Genomic DNA, 22,562 nt, shown 5'->3' on the forward strand with positions numbered 1-22,562 from the left:
TCAAAGGGGCCGTACTTTGAAGAAAATGCCCCGAGCAGGCTCATTCATCAATCTCCACCAGTCACACTGAGGGTAAATATTCCCAACTTTAGGCTATAAATAATTTCCTAGACAGACCTCATTACTTCAAATGTATTTTTTTACTTCATCTTGTTAAAGATGTCAAATATTTAAAGCTGTGATCAGACTCCTGGCTCAAGTCCTTTTTCTGACAAACAAACAAACCGTAGGGACTTCCTCCAGGGGGAGTAGATGTAAATGAAGCCTGACAGTGCGGAGTGTGTGTGATCTGCCGGGAGACTGATGGCAGGTTCCGGGCCATTTGCTGCTGTGTTATTGCTCAGGAGCAAGTCCACCCCTGGGGCTGTGTGAGGAAGAAGCTGGAGCTTGGAGGGTTGATGGCTTTATAAATCACAGGCAAGCCGGGGCTGATAGCGAGTCCATGATGCGAATTAAACAAGTACTCGTGCCTGCTGCGTGTGTGTGTGCTGTACTGTACACCCAAACACCAACCTAGCTACACACTCACGCACACATAAAACGCTACGTATTTCTTGGCAGGCTGCAAAAGCCTCTAAAATAGCACTTGGGCAAGAACAGTAAAGATTTTAAATGGGTTAACACGTCCTTCAGGCAGCGTGGCCCATGCTACCCAATTAATCACACACACACAAACACTTACACACACTCAAAGTTCCTTAAAATCATACTCTAAAATAACTCTAAAAGACAAACAAGTCCATTAATCTTGTGCTATCAATCCCTTTGTGCAAGTTCCACTTTATTCAGTTGGCACAAAAACATTGCGCAGACCCCCCCCCCCCCCCCCCCCCCACACACACACACAAACGCAACCAATCATGTGCAGACAGACATCCTCCGTCCCCTAACTCCGACTCAAATGGGGTCAATCCTACACACACTCGACCACCAATGAAAGAGGATCCCCCGAAATTACCACTTTGCTNAGACCCCCCCCCCCCCCCCCCCCCACACACACACACAAACGCAACCAATCATGTGCAGACAGACATCCTCCGTCCCCTAACTCCGACTCAAATGGGGTCAATCCTACACACACTCGACCACCAATGAAAGAGGATCCCCCGAAATTACCACTTTGCTGGAGCCTGGAGCAACCAGTGACTTCATGTCTGCAGTGGCTAGACTGATTTACTCACGTTCAACCCTCTCCGCTCCCGCCGCAGCCCCAGAAAACACATTTACACCATCCCTTGCATACCTCACACGTTTACTGAGCCAGAGCTGTTAGGAGAGTACGTTGTGTTATCAGTGACAGATAAGGGAGGTCAGTCGGAGCCAAACGACTCTATAAACACAGCTGAAACGGCCTGGTTGTCTTTGCCGGCGCTGACCGGTTGTTGCTGAGATAAAGGATGGATGGATTCTTGGACGGCAATCTGACAAACACGAGATTCAGGGTGGTGGATCTTCAAAACGAGACCACGAACAAGCCATAAAGTGTTATCAGAACTTTAGAATTATAACTGAGCTCATGTGCAAACTCAAGACCTGAAGAGAGACAGTGGAAAAAGTGTTGATTAATGAACAGTCCTTTAAAGCACACAGTGATTTTCAGGCCCAGTGGGGACAGACACAGATGTTATAAAAGCCTTAAAATCAGAACTCAGTAAAATGCAAGACGTCCATGTGTCAGAGATTTCAGTGCGTATGAGAGGCTCCAGGCCACGTTGCTGATTGATCAGTTTCTGGTGCTGGAGGCGTCTGGATAACGTGTGTGTGTCTGAGTGTGCCGTTAATGAATTACAGCCTTGACAGGTCAGGATTAGCCCAGGGGTGGAGAACAGATAAAAAGGAAGACCATCATTTTCCCTCATCTGTGCAGACAAAAAGTCAAAACAGAAGACACAGCGCCAAAGGGCAGAAGTTCGGAGGTGTGACTTGAACGTGGAAAATAGGTTTAGAAACTTTGGACTTCATGTTTGAGCTCCAAAAACAAACACTGTGTTCTTATAGAAACCATTTAAAGTCTAAAAAGTGATGATTACACTTGACGCCTTGACGAAATCCTTGAAGTAAAAGTACTAGAGAAAAAAGTACTTCAAATTAATTATGACAGTAGTCAGAACACATTGCCACTGAAGGTACCATTCATGGAGTAGCACCTAGAAAAAGCAGAACCAATACGCCCTTTATTGTCCATATAAGTGTGCGTCCAATATCATCATCCGAAAAGACATAATTCTTCTGAGTATATCAGAGCCCATTTCAGAGCTGCTAACTGTGAAACACACCTCACAGACAAGACTGAAGCAAAGCTGATCAGTGGGTGAACATCGCCCCCTGGTGGTGAGAAAATGCAGCCCTCAGTGAAGGCCTACGGGGACTCACCACAGGTGTAGATGACACTGAGGTACTTCCTGGTGCCGGAGTAACACGGATCTCCAAAGTCTCTGGTGGAGGCTCGGACCAGGCAGCTTTTCTTTCCCTGGCAGCGGGCGGTCAGGACCTGCAGAGCCACAGACGACTGGCAGTCTGAAGGAAAGACAGAGAAATGTATTAAATTATTATTAGAAATCCAGACTGATACCTTGAAAAAATACATTTTATGATTAAGGGTAGAACATTTTAAGAAATTTCTAGAGGGGGTGAAGGCTACAGAAGTCTACTTGTCTTTCCTGAATGCACATTTTCTTTCCTCTTTCCTTCCTTTATACTTGTATAGGAATTTCTGATTATTTATTTTGAACCTTGGAAAAGTACTAATTGGATTGCCCTGTCGTAGCAGTTGATATTAAGACGATGCCTTACTGTGAATGCTCTTTTGCGTATCTTACTGTTTTTTTTGTTGTTGTCTTTGATGTGATATTTGAAGTATATTAAAATTCCAATAAACACACTTGTTAAAAAAACAAAGAAGAAAGAAAGAAAAGAAAGAACAAAAAAAAAAAGAAATCCAGACTGACTGATACATGATACTAATTTTAAATTATAACAGGGGTCTATACTTTTTCTGGTGACACTTTCTTTGATGGTCCATGGGAATATCATGTCCTGAAGTGGGACCTCATTTATAGGTAGATTTCTAGAGAAGTCTGTAACTTGGTAGCCTACTAATTGAAGGGGAAAATAAAGTAGAGTCGGCACGATGAGTTGTGAGTTATCAATTTGTCAGTCAACAATAAAATTATCTGCAAATAATATGGATATTATGAGTCATTTTTAAGCCAAAATGCCAAAAAATACACAGATTTCAGCTCCTCAAATGTGAATTAACTGGTATTCTTGGTTGTCTTGGTAAAATAGGTAAATGATGGAATGAAGCAATTCAAATGTATCACCTTAGACAACTTATTTTCTGTCAAAGACCAAACTTTTAATTATTACAATAATATGCAAATGACCTAATAATGAAAATAACTCGTTGTAAACCTGAAATGGAGACAGTGTTCAGTTGGAGTTGTAAAAAACTGGCAAGAAATGTAAGAAATATGACAGTTAAGTTTCCAACCATGGTCATTAAGATTTTAGAAGTTCTTAAAAGTGTTGATTATAAATCTTACCCAACCGTGTAAGTACTAATAATTTCCTTGTTCTTTCTTAAAACCTCAAATGAATGCGTCATTACATGTACTGTCTCCAAACATTGTCTCTGTGTTCCCTATAATAGGGACCAAATTACACACTTCTTGTTGAAAACTATTAAGAAATGACAGGGCCTGTAAAATACAGATTTCTATATTTTCATATCAGTATGAAACATTTAATTTTGAAAAGAACAGAGCTAAATCACAAACAGAAAAATATGTAAATGAGTTAGCCTGAAAGTAAAGCTTAAAATTTAATCAACAAGGCAGACAGATTATCTTCTAAATACTAGTTTATTACTCTGCTGTCCTCACACATGGAAACTCTCTCGTCCAGATTAAAGTGCTTTGCCAGGATAAGAGTATTATTTAAGATATAATGAAGGAGTGTCAAACTCATTTTAGTTCATGGGCCACATACAGCCCAGTTTGATCTCAGATGTGCTGGACCAATAAAACCATCGCACAATAACTTGTCAAGAGTTACAAGTACATTCTGTAGACGGTCATCCTTTTACAAAACAGATGAACAGCCTGAGATGTCTCAAGAAAAATAAGTGCAATTTCAACAGTATGTCTCCGTTTTTCCAAATTCAGTCTACTTCTCTCTGTCATTACATGTGCATGTATCCACACATTTCCTGATACAGATTCTTTTGAACTGAAGCTGCTGATTGACGATATTTTGCACAATATTCAATATATTTAAACATGGTCACAGTAAGTATTCATTGTCATATCAGAGAACTGTATCCTGGTCAGGGTGGAAACCTGCCTCTGAGGCAGAAATTTACATGAAGTAATGTTTAACTTGCTCCTGAAACCTGCCACCTCTTAGTCTAGTCATCTAGTGGGCCGGATTGAACCCTTTGGCAGGCCGGTTCTGGCCCACGGGCCGTATGTTTGACACCCCTGATATAATGACTAACATTCATACTGCACATGAGTCTCTTACTGCCTCACTGTGGAGTGTTTGATGGACAAGTAACACTTCAGGCACAAAAGGACTACATGAGTCTCTGTCAGCTGCGACAGAGATGGACACACACACACACACATACATGCACACACACACACATTGGAGAGAGCATCTCACACACTCCTTCCCATAAAGGCCTCCTCAGCTCCCATGGTGGAGCCTCATCAGTCCCACATACAGAAACCTTACAGGGGCCTCACATTGTCTAAAGGACATCTGATCCAACATATGTGTGTGCATGTGTGTGTGTGTGTGTGTATGGAGACCAGACGGCGTAATGGACGTGGCTCTCATACATCAACGCTAAGCACCCGCCAGCTCCTCCAGACCCTCTCTGTTCTGTAGCTCTCATCCTCTGAGGGAGCGCGGACGGACAGATGAGGCTCATCCCTTTTCCTTTTCCCGCTCTCACTTCCTTCCTTACATCCCTCTCACATTTATAACAGGACTATTTTAGTATGAACTTTTTAGAGCTCATAAAGCCAGGTTTACACGCCCCTGTTTTACAGTGGGGCTGCAACAAACAAATATATATTTAAGATCAGTTTATCTTGTAATCAAACAACATCTCACAGAGTAAAGTACAATGGAAGGAACTCTGGTAGAATCAGTATTTTATGTTCCACCTCGTGAACTTCAGTGACATCCCGAATTGAGGTGAGTGAGGTGAGGAGTGCTAATTAAGTTTGGAAAACCGTCCTGCTGAGTCTTGTGGGAATGTGGATGGGCTGGGGTTCCACGTGGATGCCTCCCACAGGCCCCCACGGTTCATCTAACCCCTAAAGACAACACAAGGAGATGAGCCTTTGAAAGTGGACACTGGGCTCTCGCACTGTCTGCCAAGGTGGGCCTCAAAGACAGACAGAGAGATCAGAAAGGTTGGTTAAGGCTTGGCTCACACGTTAACAGGCCATGATGAATTATGGCACAGGTCAAAGGGTAAATGTCCCAGTCAGGAAGTGAAAGAGGGCAAATCAGTGGTCATGCACAGTGTCAACATTCACTGTGCAGTCCAGTCTTATTGGATTACAACAATCAGAATTAATTGTGTCGTAGTAATGATTGTGTTTGCAGTGAAACCAGATAAAAGATCAGCGTCTGTCCACTCAGATACTGTTCGAAGGGGCAACCGGACACTCCCCAGCTGGAGCCGACACACTGGAATTCCTGACCAGGATGTAGTGAGGTGGGAGCCTGTGGGAACCAGTGAGTGTAACTGGATCACCAGTAAGACACCTCAAAGGTTAGACAGTTCCCACTGTCACTTAAAACTGGACGGGATTCACTGACAGCAACTGATGAGGTTAATTCTCTGTGTCCTGAGTGATTTCAGGAAACTTATGTTGAAGAGTAATATCAAGATACTGTTGGCACTGCTCAGCAGGAGTGTCTCCAACGTGCTGAAGTCAGTTGTTATGTTGGTACATTCAGACACTCCTCTCTTTTTGCTTATTTAGTGCAGTAGAAACATGTCTGATACACGTCTGTATCAGCTTCCACCATAAAAGAATAAAATACAAACCAATGGAAAGTTATGGCTGAGCAGCCTTGCATCACCAGCTGATCTGCATCCTGAGGACAGGAGTGAAGCAGCATTGTATAACCTGAACCAGTGAAGCACTGAATGTAAGCTCTCGGCTGATAATCCTCTTCTCTTGTCAGACAATCTGCACAAACTGATTATATCTGAGTGCCTATAGGCCTTATAGTTTAAAAGGTGTAGACCGAGATCAAGGCTGCAACTAACAGGTATCATTTTCTCAATTAAATGAATAATTTAAATGCCCGAAAATGGTGAAAAATGCACGTTATAATTCACCACAACCCAAGGAGATGTATCTACATTGCTTGTTTTATTCAATCAACAGTCACCAAACCCAAAGGTGTTCAGTTTACTATCATATATGACAAACAAAAAACATCAAATACGCCAAAAGCATTCATCCCATGCTAGATTTGCCACAGTTAAAAGACATACACATTATTTTCATGACAAAATCATCTTAGATTGTTGAAGTTTCACCAACTTTCATCAAGTTAAGTTTATTCATTACAGGATAACTTTGGTATTTTTCAACCTGGACCCCATTTTTCCATGTTCCCATGTTTTTGTCTCCAAGTGATTAATGGAACAACGCTTTTTTAAACTAGTCCAGTATTGAGCGAAACAGGCCGCAATGCAACGACTCAGAGTACATGCTCACCGTCAATTTACGTCTACTTAAAGTGCTTGTTTTTGCCACTGAAAGGCTCAGATAGTTATTCCAAGTGTCTGACAACATTCTGGAATGGATCCCTACAGATATAAACATTTTTGGTAAAGAGTAAGATCCATTTTGTTGCACCAAAAACAGCCCCGAAATCACTAAAAAGCCACCAGACTCCATTAAAATAAACAGTAATTTTATTATTGTAAAACACAATTCGAAAGAAGTGTCGAAAAGTCGAAAGAAACAAATTAAAACTCACAAAACCCACCCCGATTCATCTTTCCGCTGTTCCAACAATCACCAACTCTGGTTTGGTTGAAATAAACCCTTAATGCACCCAGTTAGATGTGACAATATGCTGACTCTATACATGCTAAAATTACTGTTTATTCAAATGGAGTCTGGTGGGTTTGGTGATAACGATTTTAGGGCTGTTTCTGGTTAAACAGAAAGGATACTACCCTTTACCAAAAAGGCCTACCTCAGTAGGGATCTTTCCATAAATGTTGTCAGATACTTAAAATAATAATCTGAGCCTGCCAGTGACAAAAACAAGCACTTTTAGTGGACGTACATTGAAGGTGCGAATATGCCCCAGGTGGTTACACTGCAGCCTGTTTTGCTGCTGCTGCCGGCTGCAGCTGTCTCACTCAATACTGGACCAGTTTCAAAAACTGTTGTTCCCATTAATAACTTAGACACAAAAACATGGGAAATGTCGAAAAATACCTAGGGTACCCTTTAACTCTGTCACAATGACTTCAAATGTGTGCAGATCCGTGAAAGTGTCTGTATATCAGTGTCTATGTGCAGATGCTGCAGCACAGTGACCTCCTGCTCTGCCTGCTGTGCTTTAATTTGCTCTCCCTGAGTCCTTTCCTTCCCAGAGGGCTCGTTTGAACTGGTGTGCCACGCTGAAAACTTTCCTCTCTGATGAGCAAGTCCACTGACAGACAGGCCCCCATTAGCTGCAGCTTTGATTCCCTGACTGGGTGATTAGTTGAGCAGGGGGTAGAGGGGGGGGTTCGGAGACAGATAGAGACTTCTAGAGACAAGAGGATGGAGACATTCATTCTTTGTCCGCTGGCTCTCTGTACACGCACACACACATTTCTGCGCAGTTTAAAAGAGCATTCCTCAGGGTCTGACCTCCTCTGGCTCTCATTAGCGGCTTTAATACGGACAGACAGGCATACAACAGTCCTCTCTCTCTGTCTCACACACTCAGAGGCATGAGTAAACCCTGATACCTCTAACCTTTACCCTCAACCACCTCCGAGCCTGTGCACCCACCCTCTGGCCTCCACACGCCCAACAAGGACAGGCCTATGGTTCAGAAGAGAAGGTCCACAGTCAAGAGCGAGGCAACTTAGGGAAAGGGAGGAGCTTCCTGGACAAACGCACACACTTATCCGCACTCATGACACAAACAAGAATACCCAAAGGCATAACTTTCCTTTAAATGACCCATGGTTGATCACCCACACCTTCTTGAAGTTACTGACACCTGGTCAAACGGAGCATTTCTAGATTGAGAAACCTTCCGCTAACGTCTTCTGTCTTGCTTCTGAAGTGTGTGTTTATGAGCTGCCCTGTACCAGCAGCATCCTTCCGTTGCTCAGCTCCATTTGTCACATCAGTCATCTGTCGTACATCTTACTTTCTGCTTGCTTGAAACCAGCATCAGCCTTGGATTGTGTCCAGTCGTCCCACTTGCACAGAATTATTCTAACATGATGGCATAATTTTCAAAAGGCAACAGCGTGACAATATGTAAAATAGTAGCTGCTGTGTGTTGAGATGGCTGCTGTTGAGTTTCACTTGTCAGAGACCATTTTAATTAAGACTGATGTAGGGGGAGTGTGTCGTGGGCGGGTATGCGTAGGGGGACTGAAGGACTGTCAAACATACCCATCCACACACACATGCACAAACAAAGACGCATAGCGCAACCATTCCCAGAAAATTCTCACCATGACACTCCATAACAATCCTCCAGGTTTTCCACCCACGCACACCTTTCCTGGAATTTCCAAGACAATAGGCGGACAAAAAAGTACTCATCTCCCCTTCTGCTCTGACTCACCTGTATCATTTGATAGGGAGGCTTAACTCATTGTTGTGGGATTAGAAGTCTTTTTGTCGTAAAACGGACCTGCACACGCTAAGTGCTTCCCATGAAAGCCATTAATGAATACGAGACCGCTCCCACACACACACATTTACTGTAAAAGTTCTATTCACTGTAGCAGGATTTGATGTTACTGTAACAGAGTGAGTTCAAGGATCACAGCGGAACACCTGCCGAGACTTCTCTTGGGCTGTGTTTGTAAGTTGATAGCAGCTGATTTCACGAGTCAGATGTACGAAAACAGTCAACCCTGACATCATGTTATTTCATATATTCAAACACCACATCCAGTCAGCTGTGAGACTTTCCCCTAAACCTTCTACAAAGCTGATATCAAGGGAAAAAATGCATCAGGGATGTCATTTTGGAGAAGTTTAGGAAAAATGACCAAGAACGAAGTGACTGAAACGGACTATCGGACAGGAATGTATATAATCTAATCTTGTCCAAAACAACTCTGACTTCCTGCTGCTTATCTGCTCCGTATGCATCAAAGTCAGACAGAGATGCAGATAGAGTTACAGTGAAGCGGCTCGCACCCGAACAACTGGAACAGGCGTCCAGAAGCCAAATGTTAAATTTGACCTGCAGCTGTGCGTGCTCAGCCTTTAAAAAAGCTTTTAAAAGCTACTGTGATCACATGAGACACCAACCGGCCTGTGCTTACATCTCGTCTGAAGCACATACTCAAAAGTGAAAGCGCAGTGGCCTTCAAAAAAGAAAGAAAAAAAAAAAAAAGAAGTAGTCAGAGACCCTGCATGCCAAGCACGGGGGGCTATTTAGATGTCAAGAGGTGTGTGTGATGGTAATGGGGCAGATGAGAGAGGAGGGCTGAAGCAGGCCCCTTTGCTTTGAGGATCCTCCATCGCCGCCAAGACCTGTCCAACTCCACCACTCCCACCCCACCCTAAAACCGAGGAACAGACGAGATCAAAGAGGTCTTGCTTTTGTGCGCACATGCCTGTGTATGCACTTGTGTTTGTCTGTTATGCTTTTCAAGGGCGTTGGATTCGACAAGCAACCAGACAGCAGCTCTCTACAGCAGAATTCACAAGCTCAATACGGTTTGAAGACTAAAAAAGCCACTCCAGAAGATGGTTGGTTTCAGACAATGTCGACAACAAGCCAGAGAGAGAAATCTACCTCTATTTGGCAGGTTGCTGGTGTTGACTTGTGACCAGAAATAGAAGACGTAAGGAGATTGTTCGCAGGGAAAAATAACAAAAAATAAATAGTGTACATGCAATCCCCTGCTGGTGCTACTGTCTTTCTGACACTAAGCATAGTTCACCTGGGCAGGTGCAGCCAGATGTGTGAGTTCACCGGTCGACCTCACACCTCAGGCAGCGCTGAGGCTGCCAGGCCGGTGCGGTTAAGGAGATTACTATAACCTACCTTGTTGGCACGTTCAAACACACATTTAAAGAGACATGAAATCAAAATAGCTACAAAACAAACATGCGCATAATGCAACTGCCAAGCCAGAGATTATTCATACATGCAGAGCCACACACACACACACACACACACACACGCGAGGTCAAAAAGAGGGGAGAAAAGCGTTTTAAAATAATCAACGGTGTGTGTCTGAGCTGTCACTCAAGACACCCTCACTTCCTGCTCCTGGTGACATGGGAGCCACATCAAAGATGAGGCTGACAGGGGAAGTCCCACCAGGGCACTGCTAGACTGTCTGGGACAGCCTGAGGGGATGTTTGCGGGTGGTTGGAGTGTGCATATGTGTGTGCATGTGTGTGTGTGTGTGTGTGTGTGATAAAGAGATAGAAAAACATGCTGTACAATGGGTGAACGGGAACAACAAGGCATTTGTATGTCTAAGTGTACAGTTTGGTTAAATATACACATGGTTAACATGTGATTTGACAGTAAACTGGTCATTCTTCAACTTTTTTTTTGTTATTTTTAGATAACAAAATGCACAATATAATTTTTTTTTTTTAATTTGTACATTCAAAGCTGTTTGGAAATGACAGCCAATAAACATATTTCTGATTTAACACCACGGGGCTAACCTGTCCTACAGCCACGTGCTCTCCTGTCACATGACTCCATGAAATAAAATTTTGTACGATGTGGTTCCCATATCGTCAAATATCGTCAGCGCTAAATACAGATGCATAAAGGTACCTTTCACGTGTTGACGCAGGGGCCAAAATGCTGAAGTCTTCAAATACCGCCACTTTGTCAGTAGACATCCCCGGTACTGGACCCACAAGGGAACCTTTTGTGGCGTTATGAAATGTGCTGGCAACTACCGTAGTATTAAGAGCCAGAAAGTCCTTCCAGAAAGGGTGGGAGGGGATGGTTCAAACAAACACCAGATTTTCACCTGGGAGCCCGCTGTTCATTTCCAGTGTTAAACCAAAAGTCAAGGGAGTTATTTTAACAACTATGTAGTGTGCTGGTATGCGTAGCATGCTACAGTATGTCACATGACATTACATTATTTTAAGCCAAGCCATGATGTTTTTTTTTCTGAACCTTACCACCTGCTTTTGTTGCCTAAACTTAAGGAAATAAATGTAAAAACAAAGTGTTTTAGGAACATTGTAAGTTCATTTTGAAAAAGACTGTATGCATGTAATGAGTAGAAACTGCACATTTCCTGTGAAAATGGAAGTGTATTATGAAAGACATAAGACATAAAATACGTATATCTCTCACAACACATGACACATTTAATTAAAATGAGCATTTATGTTTCAACTGTATTTGGAATTAACATTAGATCAATATTAAATTCATAGTTAAGCAGGGTTAAATGCCCAAATCTGGCCCAGGGACAATGTAAATAGTAAAAACCACACATCAAAGGGTATTTTTTTTAATATAATAAAAATAATGACTCATATATCATTGCATTTTTGTATGCCCCTTCTGGTGTCAAGTGAGTGTGACACAAATAAAAAATAAGATGTGTTTTCATTTTTCCTATTTCCTAAATCCCCTTCGTTGAAGAATCACCCGAACACCACTTCTCCTCTGGTCTAATCTGGCCTTTGTACAACTGTAACAGTAGAGTCCATTTTCCATCAATACTGGGAGAACTCTGCTACTGTATTTAATCCGGAGTCTGAAACCAGATATCAGACCAGCCCTGTCTCACATTCCTGGTCCACCTGCATACGGAGGACTAAGGCTGAGGTTGCTTCAAAGCAGCCCTCGATGCTCATATAGTATACAATAGCACACACACACAGACTCATACACACTCACACAATGCCATTCTTTACATCTGTCTCTGATTACCCGAGGACTGACGCCTGTGTCAGCCTTTCGACCCCATCCTGTCACCTTTGTCAAAAAGGCAACACACACAAACACACTTCAGGGCACGTCTGTGGTGCATTGTTTGAATCGTGGATCAAGACGAATGATATTTCGCCTTCCTTCACAACTTTTCTAACACACACACACACACACACACACACACACACACACACACACACACACACCAGTTAACTTACACCTGCTCGGGCTACTTATTCACAAGCGCAAACATCAGTGTACATTTCCGTCTAAACATTAACCAAACAAAGGCACCGCAGAATGAAGCGGAATAAATAAGCTGCCAAGACGAGGCCAGGGCCACCACAGTAGCTACGGTTTTACTAATACTTGTCATGGATCCAAGCTTAGAATCATTAACATTCCCCTAAACAAGGGCGAGGGTACATCTGGATATCCCATGCGCTCACACATGCACACACACAAACACATACATACTTGGAGGGAACTCAATACTGTCCCTTTTCTACGGGCCAAACTCTGCGCTTTGGATGACGGAGACACCTGATCTACATTCCAGCCCAATTCCCCTGGCAATGTGTGAGTGCATGTTTGTGTCTACCTGAGCTTGAGTGGTGGTTTTATATATCTCAGCATGCTTTCATAATAACAAGATAGAGAAATGCTAAATGGTGATATGTGTCTAAAAGTTATAAATGAGTAATCACAGTGGGACAGTGTAAACAGTTGACATCAGTGATGGGTGTGGCAGGGCAGCGTTTGCTCTAGAGCCTCTGAGTTGAGGAAGCTGTAGAGGAAATTGTAATATCTACCAAACCACAACAGCATCTCGAGGCAATATCACCCAAGTCAAAGAAAATTAATGAAGGAGGCATTCAACAGGAGTTATGAGCCTGGCAGCGTTTGTAGTTGTCTTTGTGGTTCAGAGGTGCTCGAGTCCTGACGCGTAAAACTCATCAATAAAAATGTTTCATTTTCCCCATCTGCTGGATGCATAATGACGCCTGGTATCCTGTTTGGCTCAGACAAATCAGGGCAAAAAGGCACAAATCAAAGCGTCAGAGTGACCTGAAGTTCCACTCTACCAAATCATTAATATGTATGAGAGCATTAACAGGACAAGGAGACTCATTTTAACATCATGCAAACGCCATCAAACTCAATCTGCATTCCCAGCTTGTGCCTTCATGTAAGAAATCTCATTTCTCTCCCGAACTCAGACTGACCCCAAGACTGATGCTATGAAAAGAGTGAATGATAATGTCAAACAGTATTGATGTTAATATGATTATAACCCCTTGCCCACCCTCTTAAGGAAAGGCCACTACAAAACAGCACCCTAGGACCTGATAGGAACACAGTTTCTTGCTGCATAAAATCCATCACGAAGTTTATGTTTTAAGTCCTTACTAAGTTCTTAGTAAATGTTAGCAAGTAATTACTATGTTAGCTGAGTGTGCTAAGTAATGTGTGGTAACTACTAGATAAACTACAAGCTATTACTTAAGCAATATCACACGAGAGGGAGTGATGTTGTACTGTATATCGTCACGGCTGTGATTCGGTCACGTCACGACCTTTCATACAACAGTTCAACAACAACTTAAACAGCAATGCTGAGTAAGGAAATGTTAACAAAAGGTAATAAAATAAATTATTTAAGTATGTTATGTAGCTCCGCAAAAAAAAAAAAACAGTTCCCCCAGTCTGTTGTTTTGCTCCTCTCCAGTTTGTCGAGGTCGGCTGATGTTACACAAACACACCTGGAGGTCTGCACATAAGAGTCCTGGCTTTCCTTTTCCTCGTCCTCGCCTGACGACCACTCATAATTTAATTCAAATGTAATTTTGGGGAAAATATCCATCTTCTTGGTGTAACGCTATAGTGCCCGTTTGCGTCAATGTAGCAAGTGTGACAGTTGGTTAATTAACAGTTGTATAACACCTGTGAGCGGAGTGATTTTACTGTTACATGTCCCAGTGATGTTATACTCTATATCAGCATTCACGGAATACCTCTCGTCCGATCAAATTACTCGGTCGGAACTAACTGTTGTACAATACTCGCTAACATTTATGAAGCTCTTAATAAAAGTTAGCAAGTTGTTACATCGCTCAGTCTACTCAGTAACATGTGTTTAATACTAGCTAACTACTAGTTATTACTACTAGCTAACATTTACTAAGTTCTTAGTAAATGCAACTAGTAGCTCCTAAGTTAACTAAGTCCACTAACAAATGTGTGGTTACTACTCGCTAACTTCTAGTTATTACCTGTTAGCTAGTAGGTGCTTTGTTAGCTGAGTCTACTAAGTAATGTATGGTAACTACTGGATAATTACGAGCTTACATTTACAAAGTTCTCAAAGAATGTTAGCAAGTAGTTACTATGCTCAGTATTCTAAGTAATGTATGGTAACTGCTAACTACTAGCTGTTACTACTAGCTAACATTTACTAAGTTTTAAGTAAATGTTAGCTAGTAGGTACTACGTTAGCTGAGTCTACTAAGTAATGTGTGGTAACTGCTAACTACTTGCTGTTACTAACTTACTAGCTAACAATTTCTAAGTAAATGTTAGCTAGTAGGTACTACGTTAGCTCAGTATTCCAAGTAATGTATGGTAACTGCTAGATAACTACTAGCTATTACTACTAGCTTACATTTACTAAGTTCTTAGTAAAGCCCATAAGGGATAAGCTAAACTGATCTTTGCTTTATTTAGCCTATGTACATAGAGAAATATATAAATATAACCTTACTACTAATTCTGTTTATAATGATGTCATGAGCATATGTTTTGTAATTCGAGGTACCAGTATGTTATTTTTCTGAAATGTATATTAAAATCTTCCCAGTTGACATCATAAACATGATTTTGAATTGTCAGGTTGCAACTTGTCGACCATATTTTACAATTTAAGGTGCCTCACCTACTGACGGGGCCCTCCTGTGGTGCAGGGGACACTCCAGGGTGCCCTGTTGAGTTCGGCCAAACATGGCAGAGTAGACAGCGATCTGCATACCCCGTTTGCAGCTCAGCCTCATCCTCTCCTCCTCACAGACCACCTTACTCTTATACTCGTCTGGAGATAGAGGGACAGAGAGGATACAGATGTGTTAGCAATAATAAAAAAGAAAAACCAAAAGACCAGTTTGACAACCAAAAGAACTGTATACAATATCAAGAATATCCTTAAACTGTTAATCAAACATCTGTAGAGCAGCTTTTAATGAGCGAAGAAATCAGAGGACAGACAAAAGGCTTCATTCTGTGTGAACAGGCAGAAACAGAGCCAGAGTTGCTCAGTGGACATGTAGAGCCATGCAGAGGCATTCCTCACACACATCCAGCCACAGTGACCTGTGACAGCCAGAGCAGCTCCACTGGCCAGCAAATAAAAACACAACAGCCGCCGTTCCTACATCCATGAGGGGAGTGGAACAGGAATGCAGAAAGAAGAGAGAGGAAGAAAGCAGATAAAAGGGGCAGGACCTGCTTCGTTATATCTCCTGGTGATGGATTCACTCTTGTTTGCTCTCGCTCCCTCCCTTTCTCCTTCACTTCCTCTCTCCTCCATCCACCTCTCCTTTCAGAGGCAGTGACACCTGCCCGTTGCACCTCACTAACACCCCATGCGGCCTTTCTCTCTTCCCCCGAGAAGTCATTGGTTAAGTGACAGTGAACAAAGAGCTGTTGATTGGCCCCGGGGTCCGGTGGAGAAAGAAAAAGTGGGGAGGGCAAGGGGATCAGTGGATTAATGCCCACTTCTGGTCACTCTAGTGTGAACTGCTGCACAGCTCAGTGCAGCTCGGCTCAGCACTGCACTGAGCCGTGAATGGAGACTAGAATCTGGGTGGGATTATTGCACTGTTGTGGCTCCCCTCTGGAGTGATACTCTTAGCTTCCTGGCTCACAGTGAGAGGGAAGGAGTGGGATAAAGGGAGAGGCACGCACAGAGTTTTTTCTTTTTCTTTAAATGGAGCAGGGAAGGCTGGGAGGTAAACTGAAATAGCACTGCCAATTTTAAAAGATACAGTTGGCAAACTATATCTTAAATATCAAATGCAACGAATGAAGTTTTGCCTGCACTGAAAAAACCTGATATAACTTATTCCTCCATTGTTTTCCCACAAAAACACATCAATGAGCCGCATTGTTGCACTGAATGACTTGTTCCTTAATTTCGACAAACAGGGGCACTGTGGTTTTTGAGTCAACTCCACATACAACATCCTGATGCTGTAAATACTTACTAGTGCACCCAATGTGTATTTATCCACGGCTGAAAATAGTCCCCAACAAATACACTGTTTACTCCAGTTTGAGTTACATTTGTTAAAAACTACAGTGCCCAGCTGTTTCAAGAAATTACTTGGCCTTTTGAAACCCTTATATTTGTGACCCATTGTTTAAGACTTACTGCTTCAGGAGGAACCAATAGGTTAAGAGCTAAGTGCAACAGGCGGAGTGAGAAAGTCCGCAAGTATTGAGGCAGACTAACACATTGTTGATTTGGTCTCTTCATAGGATTTGTTGACAATAAGAAAAATATATATCTTGCAATGACCTGGTTCTGTATGGAACCTTCAGAGAATTAATATGGCATCAAACAACTTGCTATGTAAAGACATAGTGGAGTAATGTCATCCTAAACAGAGAACCAAGTCAAGCTCCTTCCATGAGTGTTGAAATCCGAGCTTCTCTGTTGTTTGTTGTGGTAGAGGGTCCGGCTGTTTTTGCATGTTTGTGCATATGAGTCCCTGTGTGTATCCCATTGGCCAGGTAATTGTTGCTGCTCTGCACTGTGCTGACCCTTCGCTATATCCCGCTCCCGGACGCAGACTGGCTAATCGTAACGTAGCAACAGGCCCGCTCAGACCAGGGTCCGACAACAACACAGCTGTGCTCCATTGACTCTAATGCAGTCGTTTCAGATTTCCGTCATTTTCAGGCTGGTTTTGTGGATTTGGAGCTAAATGTTGTGCCTGGGGCACGTCGTGTATTAATGATACTCGTTACCTGGAGAGGTTGGAAAAAGATATATGTTTCTTCCCTGTTCCAAAACCAAAATCAAACCCGGAAAAGTGTAGGGTTAGCTAGCTAGCTACTGAAGATATAGCCTACTGAATGTATACACACGCTGCTTTTGCTTTGTAATGATTATAACAGTGAAAAAAAGACCGATCCTGCTGTAAAGGAACCAGTGAAGGGAAGCAGGGAAACTTTGCTGATATTCAACCAGCTGTGTGTCATCACATTGTGCGCAGATGAATGTTGTTTGGCTTCCCCTGGAGATCCCTGCCTCTCCAGCAGCAGAGGTCCCGGTGCTCGCAGCAACACGGGGTGAAGCCAAACACAGTTCATCTGCACACACTGCGATGCCACACAGCTGGTTCAATATCAGCAAAGTTTCCCTTTATATTCATTGTCTTCTGTGTCGATCAGCAGTGATGTGGTGGTTCACTTTTACACTGTGATCTGTAGCCTATAGTTCGGCTTTAGCTTCTAACTATCTTTGTCTTTTTAACCTGTTGTTGCTGCTGAGTCAGTTTGACATCCTGGATATATCCTTCAAACACAGACTGTAGACCCCTCTGTCTGCTTCTCTCTGGAATCACTTCAATTCATTTTTCCAAAAATATGATAATATTTCTTCAGCGAGTGCAGTTAGTTACAGTGTGGGCTCCATGCTTACTGCAACAGCTTGTCAGACCATCACAAGGGACGGGGCTTTGCAAAAGGTCAATTCTGGCTCAAACTCTGAATCATAGATATGCTCTGAATGTCGCATTCAGTTCCTTTAAAACAGCTTAGTGTGACACACTCAAATGAGGAGAAACATTCAGAGGATAAATATATATTTTGACATAAAATCCATTTAAAGACACGTTTAGAATCAGACAAATCAAACTTGACATTAATCATAGCTTTCTCATGCTGCTCTGCCTCACTGCCTTTCACTGAGAATACTGATGTTTTTTCAGTAGATTTTTCCCTTTGAGGGGCATGATGTAAAATCTGCAAATACTCTGTTACATGTACACTTTAAATATAAATTGTATTTCAGTTAAAATCATGCCTACGTCTAGAGTACATATACATCATATGGAAACGAACAATGTCAGTGGAAGCAGACAAGTCATGTGGCCATGATTAGTTGAAAGCAAAGCAACACTTCTCAGGTTAATCAGTTAAAAAAAAAAGCTCTCTGACACTTCACCTGTACACTATGTAACCAGAATGTGGACATGAATTTCCTTTGACAGTTAATGTTGTCATATATTTTGTCTCAAGTGCAAATACAGTGACCCCACCCCTGTTGTATTTCTGACTAAATGTGGAGGTGTGTGAGAAAAGAGAAAACTGTCCCAGCACAGAGAGGGACAGAAATGTGTCACTTTCAAGATACAAGACGATGACGGACTTACTAGGTCTGCATTTGTACCAGACAATGAGGTATTTACTGCTGCCAGGACACTGGTCTGTCCCAAACACGCGGCTGTTGACAAGGACTTGACAGCTCCTTCTGTCTTGGCACTCGTCCAGCATTTTCTAAAGAGGGAAAGAGTGACATAGAGCGGGAGAAGACCAAAGAGAGGTTTAGAGGGAGAACAATAAGCCAACGATGGTGAGACCAGCAGCAGGCAAAACCTAAAACCACTTCAAACAGGCTGCGTATGGCCATGGGAATACGGAGGAGAGGAGCAGGGAAAGAGAAAGCTCCAGTCCACTCATTTCCTGGCATCCTTTTGCTTCTCTGGTTTCATCATCTTTGGCCGGCTGTAGCCCAGGTGAGCACATTCCAGCACAATACCTTCTCTGGTACTGAAATCCCACTCACTAGAGGAATGACTCAATGGATTCTGTTCAGAGCCTTCCCCGAATTTAACATGAAAGGAGACGCATCTGCTATAATAGATCATGGAATGCAGAGGGAGAAATAAAGGATGTCTATGTATTTCCCCCAAAGATGCACCAAATACACCTGTATGGGATTTCTTGACAATAATTTTTTTTTAGAAAAAGGCGACCTAATGTTTCAGATAACATTCACCAGGGATACATAGATCTCTGAATCACATATCATTAAATGCTTATCTTTACATCCTGCAAGGCCACACACTGACTACAATTACATACACACCCTTACATACCCTACTACAAAAAAGTTAAAATTCCTACTAAGCTTTGCATCATGATAGGACTTTTTTAATTTTCCACCTGTGGCGGCCTTGTTCCAATGTGCGAAAGCAGCCTTCCTTTTTCATTTCTCCAGCCACCTTCTGTAGAGAGGTCAGCGTTGCGAATTTGCTCACATCCAAAAACCTGTTGATATCCAATTCTTTCATGATGTTTAACAGTAGGTTTGATCCAAGAACTAGAAACCAGAAATGTGGGCTGTTCTTTTGGACATGCATTTCTACACCAGCTTTGCAAACTGCTGACTAGTTGATTTGTGTACAAAAAAATCCATGACAACGTACAGAGCTCACTGTAAACAGACAAGAGGCTGCATGTTGCAAACTGCAATAAAAACCCCAATTGAGGCTGAATGCTGTGTATACATGTCCAAAGAATGCTCCATACACCTGAATAATATTGGCCTATCTCAAATGTCTTAATCCGAAAAAACCTAATTCAGAATATCCAGACAGAATATGCTGTTTACATGACCCGAATCAAATTCAGAATGTTGTCATATTCAGAATAATAGTTAAAGTGTTCATGGAAACGTAGTCATTGAGAATCCATTTCAAGTGCTGCAATGCTGGATGCTGCTACCACATTTTTAATGTGACAATTACTTAGATTAGTCAAATGATTGAATGACTAACTGATTACGTGATTGCCAGAAAACCAATCTGTGACTATCTTCATAATCAATTAATCAATAAAGTAATTTATCAGGTAAAAATGCCAAACATTTGCTACTTGCAGCTTCTCAAATGCAAGGATCTGCTGTTTTCTCCCTGTTCAATAGGCCTATTGTTGTTTATCAAATACCTTTGGCTTTTGAACCATTGGTCACACACACAAAAAACATTCTGAAGAAGTCATTATAATCATTAGGTTAATGATCAGTCGATTACTTCCCTTTAAGTACGATCTCCCAGGAAAATGAAGGCTCAGTTAATAGCACAAAGAAAGTGTGTCAACCATTGTGCAACAAAAACAGGAATAGGAAAGCGCTTTTGTTTTACCTGGTGATCATAAGTGCTATATCATAGGCAACTGGACTTGCTTGAGGCTTTGAGCAAGTCCAGTTGCCCACAAACATTACCATGACCTTGATGACTGAGAATCTTCACTGACATGTTGCCAATCAATTTGGGAAGAGTGCCCTTTAACTTACAGGAATTCGAAAGAGCATCTAGGAAACTGGCTGATTACAAAGCAAGTCCACTTGCCTTCCATATAGCACTTATGATTACCATGACCTGGATGACTGAGAATCTTCACCGACATGTTGCCAATCAATTTGGGAAGAAAGCCCTTCAAATGGTATGGGAATTCGAAAGAACATCTTGGAAGCTGGCTGATTACCAAGCACGTCCAGTTGCCTACCATAGGCTATAGCACTTATGATTACCATGACATGAATGAGTGAGAATCTTCACCGACATTTTTTACCTGGTAGCTATCTGTAGCTATCCCCAGATATCAGAAGTGTCAGTGTAAGTTCTTTGCAGTTACTATCCCCAGAGCGGAAATGGTGGATGGTGAAACAACCACAGTTACTGTGGAAACTCCACCCGTCAAAAGAAAAAGAGCCCCGTTGCTAAGCTCTGAGGAAAACGGAAGGTAATCTGGTTGTCTTAGTGACAGTGGTGCCAACAACAATACCACTTGCAAATGCTATGTGGTGAAAAGTTGAAAAGTTGTCTGTTTACACTTAAAAGGAGAATGAAAATAACCATTAGATTGAGATGCCCTTGAACTAGGCATTTTTATATGGAGACATTCATGTAATGCCAACAAACCAGGGGTCATGAACAGGTGGTACAATGGGATTCTTCAGGGTTGTACTAATGTGGGTGGCGCAGCAGTCAGTCATTCTCTCACTTCAGCACAATGCACTCTCTGTGTCTGTGCATTCATGGCTGTCCTGTCTATTATGGAAACGGAGGGTGTTCGACGCTAGAAGGCAGGGGGACTAAGAATAAACCAAACAACCGAATGAATGCTGAACAGGATGTGTTTGTTTGTGTGTGTTTGTATTGGTGCTGCAAAGCAGGGGTTCCAGTCCAGCCGCATCCCAATTTAGGAGAGGATGCTAAGGCAAAGACCCCATGAAATCGCTTTGTGTCATGGGAACAAGCATGCTTCCTCTTTAGAGGGTGTAATTTGCCGGAAAACGTCCTCACAAAGCATTACATAATCAGTAGTCCTCCAAAATATAACCCTTGGCCAATTTGACCATTTTACAGGACACTTTCTCCCAGAAGGATCTGCAGCCCACAAGTGAGGGTGTGCGTGTGTGTGAGGGGTGGACTAACTGAAGGAGGGAAGCCATAAAAAGACGTGAGATCAAGGTCTAGGGAAGCATGGGAAACACTCGGGATGAATTCAGAGACCTGTACAAAATTAATTTAGGCTTCAAGGTTAAAAAATGAGGAAAAGTAACCAAAATGGTGACAAAACGATCCTTTCCTGACACAAAACACTATCAGAAACGTGTGAGCTTCATTATTTACCTGTAGTGCAGTGGACACAGAACAATATCGGTCATCCTCCCGACCGTTATACGAACTTATGAGGGCTTGGTAGGTCTGAGGGCACTGTTGGGGGTCAGAGGCGCCTCTCCTTCCGTAGAAAGCTGATTGGACGGTGATGGTGGTGCGTGGTGGGCAGCGAACAGACAGGAAGTCTCCGTCACAGGCCTGCTCGGTGTAATTCCTCAACACTTTGGACAGGTAGCCTATGAGACAGGAAAATGGCAAATCAGCTGTTGCCTCAAACACTTTGACCGTCACTAAAGATTTATTACGGCCCTGCATTTTACTCTAACGTCATATGCAGAGAGGGTTGGTAAGGCTGCCTTCTGAACATCAAAGATTCGAATCATCATCGATGTTGAGATTTTTCAAGTCGAGCAGTCCTCTATTTATTGTTTGTTTGTATGGGTCTGTCAGTTTGTAGTGTACTACAGAGTGAACGCTCCTTGCTTTCATGCTGCTCTCCAGTACAGGCAGCTGCAGACCCAGACCCAGGGTAAGTCTGAATGCTCCGAGAATAAGAGGCTTTCCCGCTCAGGCTCCAAGATAATGTTACCTTTTGCCTTCTGCCTAGAGGTAAAAAAAAGTCACCTGAAAATGAGTTGGCATTTTACCACTCACAATTCTCTAATCTCCAAGTCAATGGTTATTTTGAATAGTTTTTTGGTTAGATACCTTAAATAA

At 42.4% G+C, this 22,562-nt stretch overlaps 1 protein-coding gene across 1 annotated transcript in view; it reads right to left on the reverse strand.

The window, feature by feature from the left end:
* Positions 1–22,562, reverse strand: part of LOC126398948 (protein eva-1 homolog A) — a 110,739-nt gene that overhangs the window by 56,384 nt on the left and 31,793 nt on the right. The window contains exons 2-5 of the mRNA XM_050058613.1: positions 21,858–22,081; positions 18,591–18,714; positions 15,092–15,244; positions 2,374–2,517 (exon numbers count right to left, since the gene is read on the reverse strand). Coding sequence (XP_049914570.1) covers positions 2,374–2,517; positions 15,092–15,244; positions 18,591–18,714; positions 21,858–22,081 — 645 coding nt within the window. The remainder of the gene's footprint in view (positions 1–2,373; positions 2,518–15,091; positions 15,245–18,590; positions 18,715–21,857; positions 22,082–22,562) is intronic.

The sequence above is a fragment of the Epinephelus moara genome, chromosome 12 (genome assembly GCF_006386435.1).
Source record: "Epinephelus moara isolate mb chromosome 12, YSFRI_EMoa_1.0, whole genome shotgun sequence".
NCBI classification, from domain to species: domain Eukaryota; kingdom Metazoa; phylum Chordata; class Actinopteri; order Perciformes; family Serranidae; genus Epinephelus; species Epinephelus moara.